Here is a 23,508-nt window from a genome sequence, read left to right as displayed (position 1 = left end):
ACCTCATACGCAAAACGACAGGCTATGGGAAAGCCGATTCGATCCCACAGAGTTCCCGTCTCCGCTTCGGCTCGCCACGGGCGCCTGTAACTGGTGAAACGAATCTAGGCGTGAGGCGGTGTTGAAAGATGTGATCATGACAACGCAGAAAAGGAGAGGCCGCTCGTCGCCCCGCGACATGCCCAACGGGGCCGTGTCTGTTCCCGGCTGGTGAAATGGCTCTCTGGCAAAGGCAGGCGCGCATCGAAAAAAAACTCGGGCCAATCGCGGATGGAATCACTACGCCCCGTTTGGTGTTTGCCATCCCCCACGAAGAGTTCCATCTCAGGAAAATAGCAACTAATACCGTCGGGAACGAAACAAGCGGAGCGCCTTCCGGGGTCGGCTGTGAGTGAGGCAGCCTTGCAGCCTTTACTGTTTCTACACTTTAGACAGTAACTCCGGTTTTGGCGCTGTCGGACGCAGCGTGACGCCATGATTCAATCCGTTGTTAGCGGCTAGCGCTTCATTTCACATAGCTGACACCCAAAAATCGCGCCAAGTGACGGAGTTGACGGAGCAAGTATCGCTGATGATACGTAGACGGGTTTGCAGAGAGGGGGCAAGAGAGAGAGAGAGAGAGAGAGAGAGAGAGAGAGAGAGAGAGAGAGAGAGAGAGTGTGTGTGTGTGTGTGTGTGTGTGTGGATGCTCATACTAGGCATTCTCGAGGCCTAAGCTGGATGCATCTACCGCAAGAATTTCGGGCAACAGTCGGTGTGGTCACCGCGGAACTGCGCTTCCTCTGCTCAGACAGGCTGTGCTGGCGAGCTTGGGGCATCGACACGTCAGTGTCTCCCGGCGCGGCCCGGCATCGGAAAGAGCATTGCGGGATGGGCAATACGATGCCTAGAAGCCCCCTTTCCGGTATGGTTGACATCAAATTCCCAATAAGGACGGCAATCACACTGTCACAACTCAGCTACCGCCGTGACAAGTAGGCCTGCGTCTATATTCCATGGCACTCAGTAGGGGCTCGAGGCATGCTGGCCCGGCGTCACAAGACAAATTTAATGAGCTGTCGCAACTCTGGTTGAATACACCCATGGATGGTTGGAGAGGAAAGGTGAGCGAGGCGCATGTGGCTTGCGGTATGCAACAGGTGCATGTACCGTTTACCTTGGTGTGCGCTGTACAGTACTCAGCCTTAAGAATTGCAGATTGACTAGGCAAGTTTATCATTATTCTTATTATTATTGATGGATTTTTTTTTCTGAAAATTTATCTCGCAATTCTATTGCGGGGAAACTAGAAATCCAGCTTGGCCTTTTCTTGCGGCCCTCGCAGCTTTCCGGGGACAACAACTCATCAGACATCAGACCGGTGCAGTTTGTGCAGTTCGGTTGGATCCCAGCTTCCGCCGGGAGCACGCCTTTGATGCACGGCAGAAAGCCCCGCCCGCTAAATAGAGGGGTAGCTACCCAAGGATTCCTTTCCCGACACTGGGAGATGGAGAGATCAAGGTACTGATGGGGGTGTCGGGTTGCATCAGGCCCTCGATAAGCCTTATCGGAGCTGCCTTAGTTGCATGCCTGGCTGCGACAAGTCTCTCCGTTTGCAAACATTCGTGCGCTCACCGACTTTTTTCTTTTTTCTTTTTTCTTTTTTCTTTTTTCTTTTCTTTTCTTTTCTTTAATTTTCTTTTTGCCTTTTTTTTTTTTTCTTTTTTTTTTTCTTTGGGTGCATTCCGAGACACGAATTTTGCTTTCCGTTCAATCGGTCTTGACCTTCGCCAGCGGCTCGGCAAACTGGCCTTCAGCCAGTCTTTCGTTAGGGTTTCTGCTCCGGAGGCGTGGGGGCTTCATTTGTAATTCACAATGCGTGGGAGCCAGTCGTCTTGCCCACCTCCGCGGCCATCGAGACCGGCGACAAGTTTTCACCTGCAGCACGTTCGGCATGCTTGGTCGTCGTGTATTTGGTAGGCCGGCACTTCTCCGTTAAGTACGCAGCAACGGATCCGCTCGCGACGCACGGCAAACACACCTGGAAAGTGAAAGGGATACAAGATCTGTTCGCCTCGCCAAGGGAACTTAATGACCGACCAACGACCGGAGACCAATTCCGTCCGTTTTTGACCTTGGCACTTCACGACCCAGGTAGCCCTAGCCCGGGTTTTGAGGCCAAGAAGTAGCCGACTCATAGTGGTGGGAGTCTGTACGAAGTTATTTGAGTAAGGTACCGGATCTGAGCCACGTGCTGCCCGGAATCGGAGGCAGGACAGTGGTCCGCATCAAACCGGAACTGCGGACAGAGTCTGATCATCTCCTCTGCACATCATTGGCTGCTTCTTGAGCAACTCAGGCCTCCAGTCACATCCAAACACAACACCATGTTTACAACCTCGAAGGCATACCTCGACAGCATCCCCTTCAGTATTGTTTAAGTTTTCTCAGCATCTGTTAGCGTACCATGTCGTGCCAGACATGATGGATCGCGTCAAGTTGGAGGCGACTTGGCATCGCGGGGTCCGGCCGCATTTGTTTGCGAAGAAGTCAGGAGCAATTGGGGTGGCCGCCACCGAGACGTGTCAGAGCACCTCTCAGACTAACCTCACGTTGCCCGTCGTATTCTTCTCTCTTGTTCCTGGCTCGTCAAGGGGGCTATCGGCCCTTCGTCGGCCAGCGTCGGCATGCTGCAGCATTCCACCCGACCCTCCACCATAGACATTTAGGGGTTCCTCACACCCGGGCAAAGGAATGTTAAATGTCTCCTTTTTAGGAAATCCTCGAGAACTTTCGCCGAATTCCGCATCCGGTTACAAACCGGCTGTCTGGGGAAGCCGGGGCCTCGGATCTCGGAGGGGCCTATCAAACCTCCGACTTCTGCCGGGTTCCGTATCAGCCACACGGGCTGAGTTTGGCTTTTGGCTGCCGGTGAGGGGCTGACAAGGATAGCTGACTCGCCACAGCACGGTGGCGCTGGACACATCAGCCGTGCTCTGGCTTCGGTCCGGTCGGCTGTCGGGTGGGAGATGGGTTGTTGAATGACTCGGTGAAACCCATGTGTGAGCAGTACTTGGGCGGATGTATTGGGTACCTGTGGTAGTTCGTGGCAGAGACACTCGACGTTTTGACACTTAGCCACGTTTCCTGCTGGGTTGGGCTCCGCGGGCTGCAACTGTAACCGTTCGTCCGTTGTTTTGTGACTGAGTTTCCATGGAAGTAGCTGCGTGACCGTGGCTTTGCGCAAGCTGGAAAGGGAGGCATTGGTAACATGCTCTCTCTATTCGCCACATCACTCCGCACACAAGCAAACAACGACGCTCTTACTAGATGTCCAACCACAGATGGTGTCACGACAGAGTTGATATCCAAAGTCTCATACCAAGAGACACAGTGTCCTGGCCCGCTGCCTTTACGGCAGCACATCGGATCTCGTCCTTTTCTGCGGGGAAAGGCGGAGGACGTGGCGAGAAGTGGGCATGCACGTGGGCGGCATGCGGGCGGCATGCGGGATGATGGAGCTTGTTTTACGGTTGCGTCGAGAACTGAATCAAGAAGATCTCTCTAAATCCCCACGGGAAAGCGGTGTGGCTAGTGGGTAAGGCCGTTTCACGTGGCCTCCCTTGCTTGGGAAAATGGGATGATGGGAGTGATGATGTCTCGCGGCTGAGTTAGCCTCGGTTGTCTGCAACGCTAGCGCGAGGCTGCGTCACCATGAGTCCCCCGCTGCTTTTGCCTCCTCTGGCTGCCGATCTCATATTTCCCCTATGGACGTTAGAGATGGGACGATGATGTCAAGGCGGTGGTCGTGTGGCTTGATCGGTTTTGTCTCTCGGTTGTTGGGCTTTCCGGTCATGCCAATATGACAACATCTTCGCTGACAGGAGCTCGCCGGGGAGCCCTGAGCTGCGTACCATTACTCGGCGCCGCAATCTAATAGTCATATTGGTACACTTTGAATGATGATCTGTGCGTTTTGTGGCAACGCCGTCTGTCACTGTGCCCTGCCGTCTACACATGCAAAGAGCCGGTCTGGGTGATCGTGGAACGGCATGCTCTCATAGGATCAACCGATGCATAGCGGCGATGGTAAGGTCCTTGTTGTGGGAGTTTACTTACCTCAGCTGACTGTGGCAGCCGTAGGACTGAAGGCCTCCTGGTGAATGTGGGGATGGCCCTCCTGTTGTTGCTCCGAGGACGAGACTTCTGGTAGATGTTGTCACCTGTGGATTCGAGGTCAGGGGACGCTGGGGGTCCCGACATACCAAGGCTGACGACACCGGGCTGTTGACTGAAATTTGTGACCGGTTCTATATATACGGATACCTCGGTAATGGATTGCTATCATGCGGGGACTAGCTGTTAGCTTGATGTGTCAACATCAGGGGACCGGTCGTAAAGCTCTTCCCACCTGATCACAGGTTCCGTCGAGGCTGCGTTTCCCGCGGAGAATAAAACCACCAGTTTTCTGTAGAGCTCTATAAATTGCGTCTGAGCAATGTCTCAAAACGTATATTGCTCCCTTGTGACGTCGGGTTATACATCGATATGGTTACTCCTCTCCTGGGCCCCCCCTGAGCCCCTTTCCAATGTGAACTTGGCAATAACATGAAAATTTTGCCTGGACAAGAGTATCGAGTATCTTAATGGGATTGTATCTTGTTCCCTATAAATACTATAAATACTATTAAAAGCGATATCTCAGCGTTGGCATCATCTCCCTTACTTTCATTAAACAGAACAAAACAAAACAAACCAACCCCCCCCCCCCCCCCAACAAAAAAAAAAAAAAAAAAAAGGAAAGAGGAAAAGGAAAGAAGGCAATTATAATAAAGCTTTGACCATATATGCTCAGATTGCACCTCCGTCCATTTCTCCTCCATCTCTTCTCATCTATCGTTCTCTTTTATTTTGTTCCTTTGCCCATTTCTGCTCTCCTTTTCCTTCCCTCTTCCTTCCTCTCCCCCTTCCTTCTCCTTCTCTTTTAAGGAAGAAGCGACAAGCGATACCGCATTTAAGGTTCCATCTCCCTACTCGTTTTATCCCTATCCCCCCACCCCATTCTCTGTTTCCGCTTCTTTTCCACCTTTAATTCCCTTCTCGTATTGCCTAGTTTGAGAAAACCAAGAGTCTGATGGTCATATATTTCCAAATAAGCACCGCTAACACGACCTTTCCTCCTCATTGCCTTTATCTCTCCCTCTTGTTTTCTTTTCTCTTCATTACTCCCGAGTGCTAACCCGGCTCGTACACATGGAACGTGATACAGCTTTAACTGCCCTGGCACGGCTCAATAGTGAGTTCGCGTGGAACACTTGCAGCAATGAAGACATCCACACCCGAGTTTGTCTAAAGCAACAGGCTGTGGATGATGCATTCGTATTCTCCCACAAGCTGCGCGATCCAATTCGTGCCGCTCTCGACCGTGAAGGCCCGGGCAAGGCCGCCGTTCTCGACTTGATATGTGGCAATGAGCTTCGCGAATGGATGGATGAGATGGGTGGGAAATACACCGTGACACTGGCCCAACTTCGTTATCCGTTGCTGACAGTCCGGTAGCCAAACTGCAAGTGAAAAATACGAGCCTAGAAATCCTGGTCGGCGTCGCCGGAGTTACAGGTGTAGGCAAAACGTCGCTTCTGAATGCACTCCTAGAATTTCTGGGACTCCTCCCTTCCAGCAGCATGGAGGCCGCCACTGCAACCGTGTGCCGGATCGCTTGGAATGATGACAACACTCCCGGCCGCGAGTTCAAAGCGGATGTCATCTTTCGCAGCAAAGAGGATGTCAGTAAAGAGTTGAAGGAGGTTCTGAGTGCGGTAAAGGACAGGAAGGAGTTGAGAAAACAAGATTTTGACAATGAAGACGAACGTGTCGAGGCAATCGAAGAAGTTACTCGCATCATTTCCAAGGGGATCGGCAACGTTTGCGTCGTCTGGGGCCTCGACGAGACTGATATCGAGGATACGGACAACATAGTAGAATCTGTCCTAGGCAACAACGACGCCATCGTTAAGCTCCTTGGGACAAAGATGGCAATCAACTCTTCGAACGCAGAGGAGTTCGCTGCTGACGTGAAGCCCTATTTCGACTCGACCCCGACTCTCGAAGGCATCATCGCCTGGCCTTTGATCGAGGAGGTCAGATTATACATCAAGGCTGAGATCCTCAAGCATGATATTGTTTTGGTTGACCTGCCGGGGCTCTCCGACACGGTTGGGAGCCGCTCCGCCGTTGCCGAGCGATACTTCCAAGAACTTTCCGTCACGGCGATCGTGACTCCTGCGATTCGTGCAGTCGACGAGAAGACTGGTGTGAAGCTGATGGGGGAATACCAAGAACTTCGCATGAAACTCGACGGCAAGTACCACAAAGGGAGCTTCTGCGTCGTCGTCTCCAAGATCGATGACATCGACTGCGATGCTTTCGTCAAAGGTTCCAGAGAGGCAAGGCAAGATACCCAGCTGCAGGACGACGTAGCCAAGATCAAATCCATCTCAGTACGGGCCAAAGAAATACAACAGCAGCTAAAAACTGCCGAGAGAAAACTGCAAGCGATGAGCCGAAATTGTGCGAAGATGAAAGAGAACATCGATGGGTTTAAACCCGCAGCTTCTGGGGTAGATTGGCTCAGGGATGGTAATCAACCACTCGGCGCCAACTCCTCGCACTTTAATATCCCAGTTAACTCTCTTAGCAGACCGGATACAACGCGGAAAGGCAGCATCGCTGAAAGAAAAGCGGGCTGAGCATATGAGACACCAGCGCACGCAGCGCAGGCTGAAGAGGAAGCTAGTGAACGATGCAGCGCAGCTCGACCGAGCCTTGGAAACGTTGGAGAGTCGGAAAAAACATCGTTGCGTTTGGTTTCGAAGTTCGTACTTCAAGAAACGGATTGCCCACGATTTTGCGCGCCGCCAGAAGAAGCTCTCCCGTGTGGCGGCGCGAGATAGGAAGCAGTACGATGGATCAGTTGAGGTGCTTCCGGTCAGCGCTGCAGCTTTCCGGGACCTCCTCAAGGACAGGAAACCCATGCCAGGCTTTCCCTCCAAGCGCTACACGGGCATTCCGAGGCTGAGTCAATGGTTGGAAGAGGCGACCTTTCCTCACCGTGAAGAGCATCTTGACTCGCTGCTGTGTGGGCTTCAGCGGCAGTTACACGGCATAAAGCGCTGGTCTGACGACGCCAGTCGGGGAGCAGTTGTTTTCTCCAAGCAAGAAGTCGAATCTTTACTCAAAACTAGCCACGAGAAGTACTGCAACGCAAGTTACCTCCTGCTACACACTCATGACATATACTAACCAAGGCTTGACAGAAAATTCGTGCATTCCTCAACAGTAGCGCTCAGGAGATTAGAAATTTTCGCCTTCTACGGAACAAGGACGAAAAGCTTCATTCCTGCGAGGCGGTGGCAGCCAATGCCGCCAGACGCTGGGTTTACAAATATCCAGAAAACGAGAACTCGACCCTGAAGATGTCTTGGGTAACATATCAAGCTATCCTAAAAAGGAATGGCGCCCCCTTCCAGAGCGCCGGAGTAGGACGACAACACTACGACTTCCCCGTGTCATTGTAGGTTGCTGAATCTATATTAGCTTGGAGGTTACTGACAATAGCTGCCTCAGGGGTACCCCGTTTCTAGCCAGTCTCCTCGACGATTGGTTAGGATTCTTTCACAGCGAGCTCCCCAGAACTGAAGAGACACTGATGAACAATGTTTCAGAGATTTGGCGCCAGTACATGTGCGAGGTGACGAACCATATCCGCGAAACTGCCCCAGACATAATCCCCCACTTCGATGACACGGCTAGTTCCGTGCATGGGATCGAGGAAGAACTGCGTGACAAGATCGCGTATTCTATCAAAGCTATTTCGGAGGGCGCGTCTCAAATTCACCCGCTGTTAGTTGAGGATTTGCGGGCTGTGGCTGTCTCCTGTCTTCAGGGACGCCCTCAAGATCACAGGTGAGCCTCCAGATACACGGATGGTTGTTGAGGAACCGCCGCCAACCTCCCTGTCCTAGGCAACGGTCTCTTCGAAAAGCAGCAGAGGCAAATCTGCCGTGAGGTCCGACAAAACTGCCGAGACATGTTCCTTGAGGGTTATACCAGGATGGAAAACGAGTACAAACGTCGCGTTGGCTTCCTTCCCAAGGAGTTTGACGACATTTCCAGATCCATGGTGCGCCAAGTGAGGATCCAGATTGGGTTGCTGCTCGGCAATCTGCAGGCTGTTCCTGAGAAGAACTACACAGCGCTGGGCAGGAAGAGACGGCTGCAGAGGGCCGTTAAGACCTTGGTCCTTGCCTGGGCGGCCCAGTGGCGAGCGCCGAACTTGGAGGAAGGTGTCATCAAAGTTGAGCCGCTCAACATCCCCGAGGAGTTCCTTGAGGGGGAAGTCCAGGATGATGGCGAGTACGACTCGTCCGACTCCAGCATTGGTTTCGACATCGAAGAGTGACCCCTAGGACCCTGAAGTGAAACCAGCGGGAACTGAGTCGGTTATGGAACGAGATTGGGCGATTTGGGAGACCTCCCCATCAGAGTTTGCCGGATATTTGCTGCTACTTACCCCGTGCTTTCCCCGTCGAGATAGGGTTGCATTTGCGCCTTTGCGATAATATGTGCGGTGGCTCTTCAAGAGTCTTGAGAGGATCGAACACAAGACATCCTTATTTGGAGCTCTCTTACGCTCTGAGGCACAACCGCATTAAACATGGTAGTGGTACGCCACAGACAGTTAGGGCAGAAAAGAGAAAAAAAAGATATTGACTCTCTCCGGGGTTGGAATCCCTTAGCTTTTAGATCGTGGATTATATGCAAATCGTGAAATGTGCTTGGCGTGACGCTTCGCCCCCAGTCCCATGTCGGATTCCTCGGATTGACAACGACGCTTCGAGGCTCTGTCTGCGTCGACCAATCACAAAACAACAGGCACCACCACGCCTGCCGAGATGGGTCAACGCGATGAGGACGGCCATTAAACGACTAGGGTACCCTTCAATGAACATCGATTTGGATGCATTGCCAACACTCGTCTGTGATTGACTTTGATACGCAAGGTTCTGGCACTGGGCATGAACCGTGGGCCAGTCCTTTGGACCCTGAGCTTCGCTTGTGCCACAATGGGTTACCGTAATTACCCTGTCCTCCACGCCAGCAACTCGCACTGAATCCGACGGATTGCATAATACTCTCCGTGCCACCTCTTCCCGCTGTCTCTCGCTATTCGAATGATGATTTCCGTTGCTACACTCAAGGCCTCGCCTGTAGAGATGATGCTGTGGATTCTATAAAACCAGAGAGAGACACCCCCAATCTAAGATGGCAGACACAACACCGAATCGACCTGCATCCAGCAACGCACCCTCCTCGCTGCCCCTCGTCAGCCCCCCTAGATCATCGCCAACATCCAAGTTCTATCCTCAACAATAAGTCTAACGAACTGCGAAGCCCAACCTTCTGCCCACCCCAAAACAACTACTCCCACCGCACGACAAGGGGAAAAAACCAGAGAAAAAAAACCAGAGAAAATAATATAATGTCCAGCGGCGCCCCAAGCCAACCAGTATTCTCGGGCCCGTCCGTATGGTCGTACTCCCCGGTCTTCTCCCTCGCAATCATTGGCGCAGTCCTCTTCGGCCTGACAGCCCTCTACCTCTCCTACCTGACGCTGATCCGCCACCGCACGCGGTACTTCATCTGCGCCGTGCTGAGCGGGATCACCGAGACAGTCGGCTTCGCGTTGCGGTGCTGGTCGATCCGGAACCAATCCAACCTTGTGGGTAGACACAGCAGATTCCCCTTATTAAACCCCATACTGCCGCCTGCGTCCCTCCTACTAATAGCTTTCTGTTACAAAAATAAAAACAGCCCCTATACATAACCTCGCTCTCCTTCCTCGTCCTCTCCCCCCTCCTGCTAGCCGCCTCCGTCTACCTCCTGCTGGGACGCCTCATCCAGGCCGTGCTGCCGCCCTCGCACCACCACCTCCTCGGCAGCCTGCACGCACGGCACATTACGGCCGTGTTTGTCGGGCTCGACATCCTGGCCGCCATCGTCCAGAGCGCGGGGACGGTGGTGGCGGCGGCGGCCAACTGGAACGGGCCCCGGGCGCTGACGGGCGTCGACATACTCGTTGCGGGGCTGGCGCTGCAGACGGCGGCGTTTGTGGCCTTCGTGCTGGTCCTGGCACGGTTCGCGTTCATCGCCAGGGATAAGGGGGACGGTCTACGGGCGGTGAGGCAGAATGCGCCGGTGGGGTGGCAGCGGCTGATGGTGGCCGAGGCAGTATCGGCCGTGTTGATCTTGGTGAGTTTTTATTGGTTTTTATATTATTTTATCTCTTTTTTTATTAAAAAAAAAAAAGAAAGAGACAAAGTATGTGTGGTTTTGGTGTAGGTTCGGTGGGCTGACGTGAATAGTTTCGGTGCATCTACCGTCTTGCCGAGTTCGCCGGGGGTGTGACTGGGTATGCGTTCAGGACTGAGTGGTTGTTTTGGGTGTTCGATGGTTTTGCGATGCTGGTGGCAACAGGCGTGTTTTGCATCTGGCACCCCGGCGCATGCCTCGGACGTGATGGCGGGAAGGGAGTGGCCATTGGGGACGAGATAGAGCTACCCCTTGACTCGCCGGGGAGGAAGAAGTGAGCAGAGAGGTCGTGCGCCGGCTGGCTACCTAGCAGCTAGTCTCCTGACATAGCTCATTGGCCATTCCGCATACTTCTGGTACTCGTCTGGTAGGCTGGCGGCGAGCCGTTCCATCCAGGCGATACAAGTCATCTTGCGGTAGGCAAAGCGCCTTCTAATGTCACCGAGAGAAATGTGGCCGATGCCGAACTCGATGAGTATAAAGTGGATGAGCAGGAGCTGGGCGGAGTAGTTCCCAGGATCTATAAACGGGGCGAATTCTTCATTACTTGCGTGGTTCACCAGGGAATATAAACTAGCAAACTGAGCAAAAGCTAATCACAAATATTAGCCCTGGGCTTTGAGAGACATTTGGCTCTGGAGCCATATGATGCAGCAACTGACCTTCGGCGGCGGACACCTTGGCTACTTTGATAATGCGCTCGGTTGCAGCCAGAAATCGTACCTCCAAGGGGCTAGTACAGAGAGGCGCAAGAGCACGTAGTGACTTGGTGAAGTCGTCGACCATGATTTCCGTCTCGGCGTCGAGCTGGAGCGGGGACGTCCCAATGAGCCTCCTCACGCTATCGGAATAGCCCTCTTGAGTGAAGGCGCTGAAGAGCGAATCATCGTAGGCCATCATGGACTCGATAGCAAGGATATGGCACCCCCTTACCATGGATAGGAATTCGGGCATGCCCTCGGGCATGCAAGAGGCCTGGAAGGTCAAGGAGAACAGTGCGGCGAACCTGGCGTCAGCCTCTGCGGCGGAGGTGCAGGGTTGGCTCAGTGCCCGGTTCAGAGATTGGATGGCCTTGACGCGGTGGGCTAGCGCTTGAGAAGCGCAGTTGCCGCCATACAGGTCGAGGTGGGACGCGGCTAGGCCCAGCATGGCGTGCATTAGATAGTCATGCTTGACAGGTCGGTCAGTTGCTCCTTGTTGTATTTTCGGTCAGAGATGTGGGGAGACAAACACTGTGCGACAGACATGCCACACTCCTCCACACGTCGTCGGCGAGCATGGGAAGCGCGGGGTAAGCAGCGATGAGGAAATGATGGAAGTACCGCATGTCATCTGCGGTAAAGATGGTTGGGGTGGACTGGAGCGGGGCCGAGGGCGCGGATATGGTGGATAGGACCGACGTGGGCGAGGTCGAGCGTCGCTCGGGGTACTCGCACACCAGGCCGATGCGGGTGCAGTTGGTGCATTCGGGCAGGTTCTCCTGGCACTTGACCTTCCGCCGCTTGCAGTTGAGGCAGCCACGCCGAGACTTTGTGTGTCCCTTTCTCGGGATCGGCCTGCGGCGAGTCCGGACACTCAGTTCGGAGCCCGACGCGGTTGGGGTTGCCGTTGATGATGTCGACTCAGAGGTTGTCGAGACTGGCGGGTCCGGCTGGGTCAGGGCGGGAGTGCCCGCCTGGGCGTCCAGATCGGCACTGTCTTCTGCATCCATGGTAATGCTGCCGTTTTGGGTGCTGCTGCTGCTGCTCGTCGACAAAGAAGCCACTTAAGAGCCGAGACCTCAAGCGTCGCTTTGCGGTTGTGTTCGACATTCCTCGGATTGGCGCCGCGAGCTGACGTCGAGGCTGTCGTAAACCCTGCAGGGCCGCTGTCAGCTGGCGGCAGGATTCGCTCGCCAAGACGAGTCCAAGCCAATGTATTTGTCGACATACTGCAATTGCAGCCAAAGAAGCTTGAAGCTAACGGGAGATAGTGAGTCGTTCCAAGCGCTTGATCCTTACACCGGTTGGGGCGATCTACTTGTGAATGCAAACAAATGGAATAGGGGAAACTCTTCTCGGTGCACCGACTGCACCGACTCACTAGCCTAGAGTGTTTGCTTTACAGGGAGTGCGTAATCGGATGTCAATGACATCGCTGTGGATACTGAAAAGGGTTTGGGCTCAATCTGTCCACCCATGTCCCACTTCAGCTTGAACTGGTAGGGCTGGATGATCCACCGAGGAGCTGCTACCGAGGAGCTGCTACCGAGGAGCTGCTGTTGCTGATCCCCAGAGCGGGTTAGGTTGTTCTGTGTGGCTGAGCGAGTCTCGCGGCCTACGTAGTTCAGGCTGTTGGGACGATTCCCTCCAAACTGGAAAACCATGCGGGTGTTTTGTTTTTCCCGTAATATGGCAGCACATCTCGATCATTGACATGTTGACGTTCTCAACCGTCGACAAAGCACCTATGAACTATGAATCGGGTGGACCTCGCTAGCAGCACCAGCGGGGGAGCCTGGCCCATATGTATGAAGGTAACAAGGCTTGGCCAAAGCTACTGCAGCTTGGCGTGGCAAGTTCCGGGACATGCGTTGTCTGCCGTCATCGCGCTGCTGCTTTGGGGAATGAGCGGGCGATTGTTGAGGTCATTTGCCAAAAACAAGCAGCAAAGCTGGAACCACATGGTGGCCTGTTCAAAATGGCGGGGTTCCCGCATCTTTCCCTTCACGTCCTGAATCGGTATTCGAACTTCGGTTCATCTGCAACGAAGCACCTAAACGCGTTTAGTTCTCAACAGAAACGCAGCCCTTCCTTGGCGTACCATACACGGGATATTGGAAGCCAGCCAAGTCTCACGCCCAGCTACGCCATTCCGCCCCTATGCAAGCCACAGCGTAAGAGGCATTGGACTGGGTAAAGGAACCGAGGCTCGCTAGCTCCGTGCAAGGTCGCATGCCTCGGCACAGTAGTGTCAACCCGCAGCATTAAGCTGGCCGAGCAGCTCTGACAACCACGACAACATCACGACCCGAATTCCAGTCTCACCACCGGTGTTGCAACATGTCGTCGTACATCACAGGGCCAACACCACTGCGCAAGGTGCAAAAACCCCCATTCACTGTCGAAGCGGCGGGTTACCAAGCCGTTGCAGGTGAAACCATCCCGCGCCGCCATCCCAAGGCCAAAGATGCTCTGGTAGAACGCCCCGCCACCGATGTCAACACTACCTTTGACCTGCTCAAGAGGAGCGCAGAACGCTATGCCAACGAGCCGGCCGTTGGCAGCCGGAAGCTGATCCATACCCACAAGGAGACCAAGAAGGTCCCCAAGGTTGTCGACGGCGAGACAAGGCAAGTCGACAAGGAATGGACCTACTACGAGCTCTCCGACTACTCGTACATGACGTACCAGGAGTACTTTACCATGGTCTTGCAAGTGGGCGCCGGTTTGAGAAAGCTGGGGCTGTCACCTAGGGACAGGCTGCACATTTTCGCGACTACGAGGCGAGTGGTCTTGGTCCCCCTCTCCCCTTCCACATCCCTGACTGGGAAATAGCCCACAATGGCTCGGCATGGCGCATGCATGCTCATCGCAATCTATGACCGTTGTTACCGCCTACGACACGCTCGGCGAGAGCGGTGTCGAGCACTCACTCGTACAGAGCAAGGCAAACGCCATGTTTGTCGACCCCCATCTCTTCAAGACAATCGCAAACCCTCTCAAGAAAGCCCAGTCCGTCAGGATCCTCATCTACAACCACGCCACGCACCTCCCCATCTCCGACGCCGAACTCGAACGATTCAAGTCGTCCCACCCGGAACTCACCATCCTCTCTTTCGAGGAGCTGCGCACCCTCGGCGAGAAGAATCCAACCGAGCCGGTCCCACCAGACCCCGAAGAGACGTACTGCATCATGTACACCTCCGGGAGTACCGGCCCGCCCAAGGGTGTCCCTGTATCACACGCCGGCTTCGTGGCCGCCGTTGCCGGCCTGTACACGGTCATGGAAGACGCCGTCTCGCACCGCGAGTACGTCCTTGCGTACCTGCCCCTTGCCCACATCTTTGAGCTCGTGCTCGAGAACCTCGCCATGTTCGTCGGCGCCACGCTAGGGTACGGCCACCCACGCACCCTTGCCGACACGAGCATGCGCAACTGCCACGGCGACATGCGCACCTTCGCGCCCACCGTCATGGTTGGCGTCCCGCAGATCTGGGAAACGGTCAAGAAGGGCATCGAGAGCAAAGTGAACTCGTCCGGTTCCCTGACCCGCTCCCTGTTTTGGGGAGCCTTCAATCTCAAATCCTTCCTCGTCAAGAACCACCTCCCCGGCGCCGCCATCCTCGACCGCCTCGTATTCAGCAAAGTCCGCGCCATGACCGGTTCGCGCCTCCGTTTCATCATCAACGGCGCCAGCGGCATCGCCACCCCGACCCTGCACTTCATGAGCATGGTCGTCGCGCCCATGCTTAACGGCTACGGCCTGACCGAGACCTGCGGAAACGGCGCGCTAGGTTGCCCGCTGCAATGGACGCCCGACGCCATCGGCCCCATCCCGGCCGCCGTCGAGCTCAAGCTTGTGTCGCTCCCCGAGCTCAACTACAGCGTCGACTCGTCCCCGCCGCAGGGCGAGATCCTCATCCGCGGCGCCCCCGTGGTCAAGGAGTACTTTGAGAACCCCGAGGAGACGGCCAAGGCGATCACGGCCGACGGGTGGTTCAAGACGGGCGACATTGGCGAGTTTGACGAGCACGGCCATGTGCGTGTTATCGACCGCGTCAAGAACCTCGTCAAGCTCCAGGGCGGCGAGTACATCGCCCTGGAAAAGCTCGAGGCGATATACCGCGGCAGCGCGTACGTGCAGAACATCATGATTCACGGCGAGAGCGCCTACCCGAAGCCGATTGCGATTGTGGTGGCCAACGAGAAGAACCTGGCGGAGAAGGCTAAGGAGCTAGGGGTTGACGTTGATGGCGAACTACACCGTGACAAGAGGGTTCGAGGGGAGGTGCTGAAAGGGCTGCAGGGTGTGGCGAAGCAGGCCGGGCTGAGCGCCATGGAGACGGTAGCCGGGGTGGTGATTGTTGGGGAGGAGTGGACACCGGGGAATGTCAGTTCTTTTACTCTCATATATTTTTCTTCTCCGTCTCCCTTCCTGGCCCCCTTTCTCTTCAGTTTCGGTGGTTAAGACGTTTATGCTGACTGTGGATAATATACAGGGTCTCGTGACGGCAACGCAAAAGATTAATCGCAGAGCGGTACGAGAGAGATACGCCAAGGAGATCAAGGATTGTTTGGAGGGCAAATGAGTCTCGCGGCGGGTCTTTTTCGCGGTCTGCCGTGCCATTGCATTATGCGGCTTGTTTCTGCAAAGGCAGGGTACGTATGGCAAAGGCGTTTGTTGTATTGATTGTGTGGGATCTGGAATTGATATGAATTGATGGATTTGGATGGAACAATATACAAGTTAAATCGGCCATAGTCTCGGCACCAAGATAGTGATGCGATGAGTATTTTACAATAATTCATTGTAAATTGGTATCTCGAAAGGACAGCAGGATGGGAATTAGCTTAGCACCACTCAGCACGCTAACTTGTGCGCCGTTATCCCATGTGTTCCTGATGGCTGATGCGCTCGCCGTTCCCAAAACCCCATCGTCGTCGCTGACAACTACAGCTACCCATCTTTCCTCTCAGCATCTAGTCTAGCGCAGAATCGGTCATCGCTAACCTCAAGTCCCCTGGCGGCGGTAATACACCATGTATGCCGACGCGTTCCCGCTCTGGTACATGGTCTCGGTCAGGTCGCTGCTCCCGGCGGCGCCGCCCGTGCCGATCTTGACCCGGTCCACGACCTCGTCGTTGCACCGGAACCAGTCGGTCGGGTCCCGCGACAGCTCGTCCTGCACGTAGCTGTAGTAGTGCCCGCCGTTGATGCCCTGCCCGACGTGCACCGTCACGGCGTAGCAGTCGTACTTCATCCTGCCCGCGAAGTGGGTGTCGCGCGTCGACGCCATGTCCGGGTCCGGCTCGGCGCAGTAGCGGGTGAGGTCGAGGTCCCGGATGGGGAAGCGCACCTTTGTGTGGATCTTGCCCGTCCTGTTGCTGCTGCTGCTGCTCAGCAGTCCGCCGCCGCCCGCGTTGTGGAAGCGGTTGAGGCAGAAGGCGAGGCGGTCCGGGAGGCGGGCAAACTTGGCCTTCCGCGTGCGGCCGGGCTTGTTGCACGTCTCGCAGACCAGGTCGGGGAAGTGTTCCGACGTCTGGTGGTTGGCGAGGAGGCTGTCGAGGTCGGTCGGGTCGTTGGCGCCGGCGAGGTTGAGGATCCAGACGTCGCACGGCTGGAAGAGGCGGAGCTCTTGGCGGCAGTCGCGGTTGTGGCAGCGCGAGATGAACACCTCGAGGCCGCGGAAGTACTTGTCCACGATCGAGGCGCTGGCGCTCGAGTAGTCGCGCCAGTAGTCCATGGCGTTCTGGATGATGGTGCCGTCCTTTGGCGTGTAGGGCTTCTCTTCCTTGGAGGGTTGCCTGTCGCGGCGGGTGTTCGTTTCGTCGTGGATGTTGTCCATGATAAAGGAGTAGAACTCCTGGGCGTCTTGCTGGCAATGGCCACCGAACACTTCGGCTTCCGGTTTCTGTCTTCCGTCGGCGGTCTTGGAATGGATGAAATGGATATAGTCCTGGCGTATAATAGTTAGCACCACCGCTTACGACCGCTAGGAAGATGGGCAACAAACCATGAAAGTCTTGGCCTTGAGGGACGGGAACGCTCCTTGGTTGAGCCAATGGAACAAGTTGGCCAAGCACTTGACGAGCAGCTGAGGGTTCTCGAGCTGCTCATCGGGTTTCATGGGTACTTTGTATGCAGTTTTCCAATCCCCGGCCCATATCTCGCGAGAAAACCCCGGGGTTGCAAATATGGCTTGCAATGAGCTATTCGCAAAGCAAAAGACGCCCGGGTTGTGGAGTCCTGTGCGGAACTTTCGTATTTGATCGAGATTCGGCTTCACTGACGACCTCTTTGCCAAGGCGACAGAGCTGTCCTCAGCTTCCGCCAAGCCGCTGTAGCTCCTACGGGGGAGGGCTGGGGGTGGACACGCCGGCGGGGGAGGTAGGGAGGTGTAGAGGTTCTCCTCATGAGAGAGGCGGTATTGGAACGGGCTTTGTGGTCGGCTGGGCGGGGGGCTGACCGGCGAGATCATTGATTCCCTGTGCTCCGAAATAGGGGGGAAGCGGCGGAGAAAGTCCTCGGTCGTTCTAATAGGAGAGATTGCACCGACATCTGCGATGGTATCTTCCCATCGCCTGGCTTCTTCCGCATCCTGAATGGGACGTGTGATATACTTCTGCCGAGGGTTCAGGAATGAACGCGCCATTGGTGTAGCTGACATCCTCTTGACGCCAGCTGTCGACGATGACTGGAGGCTTGCGTTTCCGACGACACTCGTCCACGCATCTAGACCCCCTCGAAGCAGCTTCGGACCAGACTTTTTCCCGGGGGCCCCGAAAAAGTCGTACTGGGTGAGGGCGTTGAAAAGACCATGGACAGCCTTTGCTTTAGGCGTCTGCGGGTTAGCGGCTATTCGTTCTGAATCCTGGTCGTAGAACACCACCAGATCAAAGTCATGCCGCCTCTCAAACAATAATTGCTCCGATGCCGGCGCAAGAACCATGCTGTCTGCTATTTGATTCGCTGATATGTGTGGCCTCGACAGAACCTCGGGTTCGAGGCAGATGGTGGCCTGGGACATGATGTGGCCGTCGTCGAATTCTTCTCGATTTCTGATATCGATCAACAGAATCGAGAGATCCTTGGTCCCAGCTCGCATGAAACGGAGAAGATCTTCAACAGATATTGTCTCGCCGTCCGGGACGGAGAGTCGAGTTCGTTTGGTTGGGGAGTTTGCGAGTCCGTTGGTCTGGACCGGTGAAGTGGGTCCGTCAGGGGGAGGAGACTTCATGTTTCTGGTGGTACTCAAAGAGGCGGCCGAGCTTGTCCTAGTAAACATGGCGCGAGGGGCGCTCGAGGGCAGCTCTGCGGCCTCGCTCGAGATTGTTCCTCTTGGTGGATTATAAATGGCGGCTGGAAGTTGGGGCATACCCGCCAGGGCTTCGTTCGCGGGCAGGCTTGGAGATGACCCCTCTGAAGATTTCTGTGCCCCTGACGACTTTGGCGGTATGATGGGAACTGTTCGGATACGCGGGTCATGTTGGGGTTTGGTCGTTGCGGCGCGGTGATTCGCAAAGCGCTGGACGAGATCCTGGGCCTTGTTGGCCGAGGACGTCGCGACTCCCGGTTGTAGGGCGTTCCCATGAAGATTCTGGGGCTTGGGATGCACAACAGGTTTCGTCTTGGGCGGCGATGGCGGCGGACGAACCGGCGCCCCATTCCCCATTGCCGCGGAGACGCTATTCTCCTGTCCGATTATTGTCCCATTCGCAACTCGTTTATTGATTACCCCTCCAGCTGATGCCGGCCGACGGACTGTAGGCTGAACGCCGGTCCTAGCGTTATCGGCCTTGATTTGGGACTTGATGGCATCGAAATCGCTGTGGGCGGCGTCGACTTGGTGGAGAAGACGTTGGTAACGCTCATACTGTGCTTTATTGCTTGTCTGTAACGACGGCCATCCCATATTCCTTTGGATGATGCGGAGAAGAATGATGCTGGCTCTTAGATAGTCCTGCAATGCGTAGTCAGGTCTGCCGAAGTTCTTGGACGACTCGGCCTGGCGCAGGTAGTTTTCGGCTGTCACGAGGACTTTCTCTATGGGCGCTTGCTCCTCCAGGTCCACGGTGACAGAGATGATGTCGTCGATGTGCGGTAGCGGCCGCTTCGGAACCTTGGCGCCATCATGCCCGCCGCCAAGTGCTCCGGGAGCCGCAGACCCCCCTTGGTCCAGCAACGTGGTCGAGCCCGCCATCGCGGGGCCAGCAAGTCTCGCCGTTCCTCGGTCCGTTCGATGCGATCGGTGGCTTCGGTACGGTGGAAGACGCGAGAATGTGTGTGCCTAGTTAGCGGTTGATGAACTACCGAGTGATCATGGCTTAGCGCTGCAGTCGCAACGGCGATGGGGCGTTGTGGATCGAACGCCGGTCTAGTAGGTGACTGCGGAGCGGAAACGGACTCGGTGCGGAGCGGGTGAAGACCGGAGGGAAGGCGACAGCATGGGTGGCGGCTTTGTTGGATAAAAGGTTGCGGTTCGTGCGAGCCGTCAGGAGCTTGTTTGCCGGGCTGGAATGGAGGGCACTCTTTGTCGGAAGATTACGCAAGTTTCCAAGAGCGTTTAGTTTGTACTCCGGCTGGTCTGCTTGTCCTTCTGACATGTGGGGTCGTTCTGGAGACGACGACTTGTGACGAATGTGGTCGGGGCGGCGCTGTGACGAGCCGATCATCCAGACGCCCCGGAGCCACTTTCTCGTCCTTGGCAGGTGGCTTAGGCGCTGGAATCCGAGCCTAGGTACAGTACAGTACTGTACAGTACACACCTCCGGAGCTCAACCCATCGGTTTGCGATGCTCGATCGTTAAAAAATAAGACAAGGTAAAATATTGACAATAACTAGACATGACAGTAGATGGTTTCCCCTTTAAAGCTAGATTCCACTCCCCGCCTTCGATTTCGCCTTTCGTCGAAGAGGGAGAAGCGTTGGGAGGGATGTATGTACAGTACAAGCCCCAAACGGTAGGCCCCCGCCGGACTGTCAGCCTGGTTCTTGTGCGGCTGGCAGCTGCGGGCAAAGTTGGCAGGGGTACCTTTGTATCGCTTGGCAAGCTTGGGGAGGCGGGCAAGCTCCGGGCCCCTTGCAAGGCGGCCATACGTAACCAACGGCAGGCAGCGGCATCGCTGGACAACTTCATCCATCTTCTGCATCGCCAACGCCCTCTGCATAACTTGCCGATGCGCACATACTGCCAGCTGCGGGCTAAGAATTGTTTGCATCACCTGCTTTCATCAAGTTCTTCATCGTCCCCGCACAACCGACAAGCACGCCGCGCCCGATTTCCAACCTTCCCCGCCGTCTCCTCGAGCTACGCCTTCCTCCAACCCACGCATCGACACCACAGATTCGGTTCCCTCTATCCGCCATCAACATGATGGGGTGGTGGTCCTCAGGGGCCAACAGCGCCCTGGATGAGCAAATCGATAAGGCCACGAGCAGCAGCCTGTACGATGTGCTGAAACCCCACTCTACGAGCGTACGAGAAACTGACTTGCGTTTGGCTGTAGTGAAGACATCGCTCTCAACCTCGAGATTTCAGACGTGATCAGATCCAAGACAGTGCAGCCCAAGGAAGCGATGCGCTCGCTCAAGAAGCGCATCAACAATAAGAATCCCAATACGCAACTTAGTGCGCTGAATGTATGGACTAGACTCAGCCGTACTGAACCTATTCGCAGCTCGCTAACCGACTTTGCCAGCTCACTGATACGTGCGTCAAGAATGGCGGCACACATTTCCTCACCGAGATCGCATCCCGCGAGTTTATGGAGAGTCTGGTGTCGCTTCTCAAAGCGGTTGGCCCCGCTTCGGTAAATGCAGAGGTCCGCGGAAAGATCCTCGACCTCATCCAGTCCTGGGCTACCGCAACCGAGGGGCGTTACGAGCTTGGGTACATCGGCGAAGTGTATAGGACGCTGCAGCGGGAGGGCTTCCAGTTCCCGCCTCGTGTTAGCGTTGCTAGCAGCATGATAGATAGCAGCGCTGTAAGTGGTCCTCGTCCGGCACGACAGTTCGAGATGCTAACGGCCCCCAGCCCCCTGAGTGGGTGGACTCGGATGTTTGCATGAGATGTAGAACCCCCTTCACTTTCACCAACAGAAAGCATCACTGCCGCAATTGTGGAAACTGCTTCGACCAGCAGTGCTCAAGCAAGACACTACCCCTGCCCCATCTCGGCATCCTCCAAGCGGTCCGTGTGGATGATGGGTGTTATGCGAAGCTCACAGACAAGTCTCATCGTGGAGGGGCCACAGGGCACGAACGCTCACCTTCGCACACTTCGTTTCCTAACAAGCAGCGAGGCTCTTCCATGCAGCCGCGAAATGCTCGGGTGGACGACGGGTTTGACGAGGACTTGAAGAAGGCTCTGGCAATGAGCCTCGAGGAAGTCAAGAGCCACTCCCGACAATATACCTCTACGGTGAATGGAACCACTGCCAGCCAGTCAAAGACGAATGGACACTCTCCAGCGGCTAAGGCTATGGAAGAGGAGGATGAGGATTTGAAGGCGGCCATTGCAGCTTCTCTGGCAGACATGGAAGAGCAGAAGAAGAAGCATGCCGCGGTGCTGAAGGAGCAGGCTTCCAATGTCACAGCTTCCACGTCAACGGCGCCGTTCGCGCTTCCGAAGAACGACTATGAACTTACGCCTGTTGAAGCTGAGAATATCAATCTCTTTGCTACTCTTGTCGACCGCCTCCAGACGCAGCCGCCAGGAACCATCTTGCGGGAGCCGCAGATTCAGGAGTTATACGACAGCATTGGTACTTTGAGGCCCAAGCTCGCTCGGACTTACGGAGAGACAATGAGCAAGCATGGTAAGTCGATTTGCAACTGCCCAAGATTCTTACCCTAACCCATGCCAGACACCCTTCTGGATCTCCATGCAAAACTCTCGACAGTTGTGCGTTATTATGACCGTATGCTCGAGGAACGGTTATCCAAGGCCTACAGCCAGCACAGCATTGGGGGATACAGCCTTCCCCCGCCGCGACAGGCATCCGGGCCGTATCCTTCACTGCCGCTCGGCGCGCCAAGCGCCCCTGGGCCAGCCGAGAGCTTTTATACTGGCGAACAACAACACCAACAACAACAGCAGCAGCCGCAGCAACAAGAATATGGTCGACCGGCGGGACACCCTTCTTACCCGCAACCAACACCACAGCCACAATATGCAACTTACGACAAGCGAGGTTCGGTAGTCGGTCCTCCAAATAGCCAATATCCCCCGCAACAGATGCCGCAGAGAACGGATAGTTGGAGTGCCGCACCCCCCAGCCAAGCACCGCAATACAACCAGCAGCCGAGTTACCCTCCGAATGAAGCTTCCCAAGGAGGTCAAGTGCAGCAGGCACCAGCCTCGGCCCATTTGTCAGCACCGACCCCGGCGGATTCTGTTGGCACTACTCCAACAGCCGACCCAAGCGCATCTTTCTACTTTAACTCGCAGCCACAACAACAGGCTCAGCAGCCGCCGGTTTCCCCACCTGACCCTACCATGTCGCCTTATCCCAACCTCAGTCAACCGATTCCATCATACCAACCGTCGCTGCCTCAGACACCGGCATCAGTCCCGGCTCAACCGGCTCAACCGGCTCAACCGTCTCAGCAACAGCAACAACAACAACAGCAGCAGCAGCAGCAACATCAGCAACATCAGCAACATCAGCAGCAACAGCACCAGCACCAGCAGCACCAGCAGCCGCAGCCGTATTGGCAGCATCCCGCTGCTCAGCAGACGACGCTCCCCCCTGTCTGGCAAGCCCCGCCTAATGCGGCATATTCTGGTTATACGCAAGAGGCATTCCCTTCGGCGCCTCAACATGCGCCGAAGCAGCCGGTGGTGGAGGAGAGCTTGATCGATTTATAAAAGCTTGGGAGTTTACTCAGGAAAGGAGTACGTCATGGTTTGTTTACATCGGAGCACGCGCGTATTTGATCATTGGGGATGTAAGATCCGGTATGGCATTTATAGGAAGCACACACATGGGCAGCTTTACGCCAAATGCATAGATGACCGAGATATGTAAAAAGTGTGGGAGAGTGATCAGGACTTGAATGCGTTGATGGCATTCTGAGGGCAAATTGGCATCCGTTACCAACACACTAAGTTAGATAGGAGAAAGTGAGTGGGTTCCTGTGCAGTATCGAGTTGTCATTTAGCTGTCTTACCTCGGAATCCCGGACCATGAACTCGGGGGGTCCAGTTGTCCAGCGCTGACGTAATGTGGGTCATCCGGCCAATGACGGCCGCCGGGCGTGCCCGTGGTCACCACGGAGAGAGGACGGAGCTCCGTGATTGGACGTTATGTCCGTTTCTCGGTGCTTTGAGAGCCGAAGCTGCTTCAAAGTGGGCTCCGGGACTCATCGGGGGGTGGGGCACAACACCGTTGTCAAGCCATGCATCGGACTCTAGCCCGAATCAGCGTGACTCACCTCTCCCTTTCCCTTTAAAT

At 55.3% G+C, this 23,508-nt stretch overlaps 6 protein-coding genes across 6 annotated transcripts; 4 read left to right on the top strand and 2 right to left on the bottom strand.

Annotated features, from left to right (window-relative positions):
• Window positions 1-5,232: 5,232 nt before the first annotated feature.
• Window positions 5,233-8,440, top strand: MFIFM68171_05926 (uncharacterized protein; the record flags this gene model as incomplete). The annotated part of the gene is made up of 7 exons (XM_071061346.1): window positions 5,233-5,479; window positions 5,539-6,618; window positions 6,677-7,242; window positions 7,296-7,552; window positions 7,606-7,881; window positions 7,925-7,944; window positions 8,004-8,440. 7 exons carry the CDS (start codon window positions 5,233-5,235, stop codon window positions 8,438-8,440), a joined length of 2,883 nt encoding a protein of 960 aa, XP_070917447.1.
• Window positions 8,441-9,520: 1,080 nt separating this feature from the next.
• On the top strand, window positions 9,521-10,628 carry MFIFM68171_05925 (uncharacterized protein; the record flags this gene model as incomplete). The annotated part of the gene is made up of 3 exons (XM_071061345.1): window positions 9,521-9,760; window positions 9,853-10,290; window positions 10,404-10,628. 3 exons carry the CDS (start codon window positions 9,521-9,523, stop codon window positions 10,626-10,628), a joined length of 903 nt encoding a protein of 300 aa, XP_070917446.1.
• Window positions 10,629-10,652: 24 nt separating this feature from the next.
• MFIFM68171_05924 (uncharacterized protein) lies at window positions 10,653-12,061 on the bottom strand (the record flags this gene model as incomplete). Its single annotated transcript, XM_071061344.1, has 3 exons — window positions 10,653-10,942; window positions 11,013-11,520; window positions 11,582-12,061. 3 exons carry the CDS (start codon window positions 12,059-12,061, stop codon window positions 10,653-10,655), a joined length of 1,278 nt encoding a protein of 425 aa, XP_070917445.1.
• A 1,330-nt stretch (window positions 12,062-13,391) lies between these two features.
• On the top strand, window positions 13,392-15,640 carry FAA4_1 (long-chain fatty acid-CoA ligase; the record flags this gene model as incomplete). Its single annotated transcript, XM_071061343.1, has 3 exons — window positions 13,392-13,834; window positions 13,887-15,441; window positions 15,551-15,640. 3 exons carry the CDS (start codon window positions 13,392-13,394, stop codon window positions 15,638-15,640), a joined length of 2,088 nt encoding a protein of 695 aa, XP_070917444.1.
• Window positions 15,641-16,063: 423 nt separating this feature from the next.
• On the bottom strand, window positions 16,064-19,252 carry DOA4 (ubiquitin-specific protease doa4; the record flags this gene model as incomplete). Its single annotated transcript, XM_071061342.1, has 2 exons — window positions 16,064-17,008; window positions 17,066-19,252. 2 exons carry the CDS (start codon window positions 19,250-19,252, stop codon window positions 16,064-16,066), a joined length of 3,132 nt encoding a protein of 1,043 aa, XP_070917443.1.
• A 1,171-nt stretch (window positions 19,253-20,423) lies between these two features.
• On the top strand, window positions 20,424-22,922 carry VPS27 (Vacuolar protein-sorting-associated protein 27; the record flags this gene model as incomplete). Its single annotated transcript, XM_071061341.1, has 5 exons — window positions 20,424-20,497; window positions 20,560-20,692; window positions 20,752-21,036; window positions 21,087-21,870; window positions 21,919-22,922. The coding sequence occupies 5 exons, from the start codon at window positions 20,424-20,426 to the stop codon at window positions 22,920-22,922; spliced, it is 2,280 nt and encodes a 759-aa protein (XP_070917442.1).
• Between the last annotated feature and the right edge of the window lie 586 nt (window positions 22,923-23,508).

This window comes from Madurella fahalii (genome assembly GCF_045866475.1).
Source record: "Madurella fahalii IFM 68171 DNA, scaffold_3, whole genome shotgun sequence".
Taxonomy (NCBI): Eukaryota; Fungi; Ascomycota; class Sordariomycetes; order Sordariales; genus Madurella; species Madurella fahalii.
This window is presented reverse-complemented; position numbering and strand designations above follow the sequence as displayed.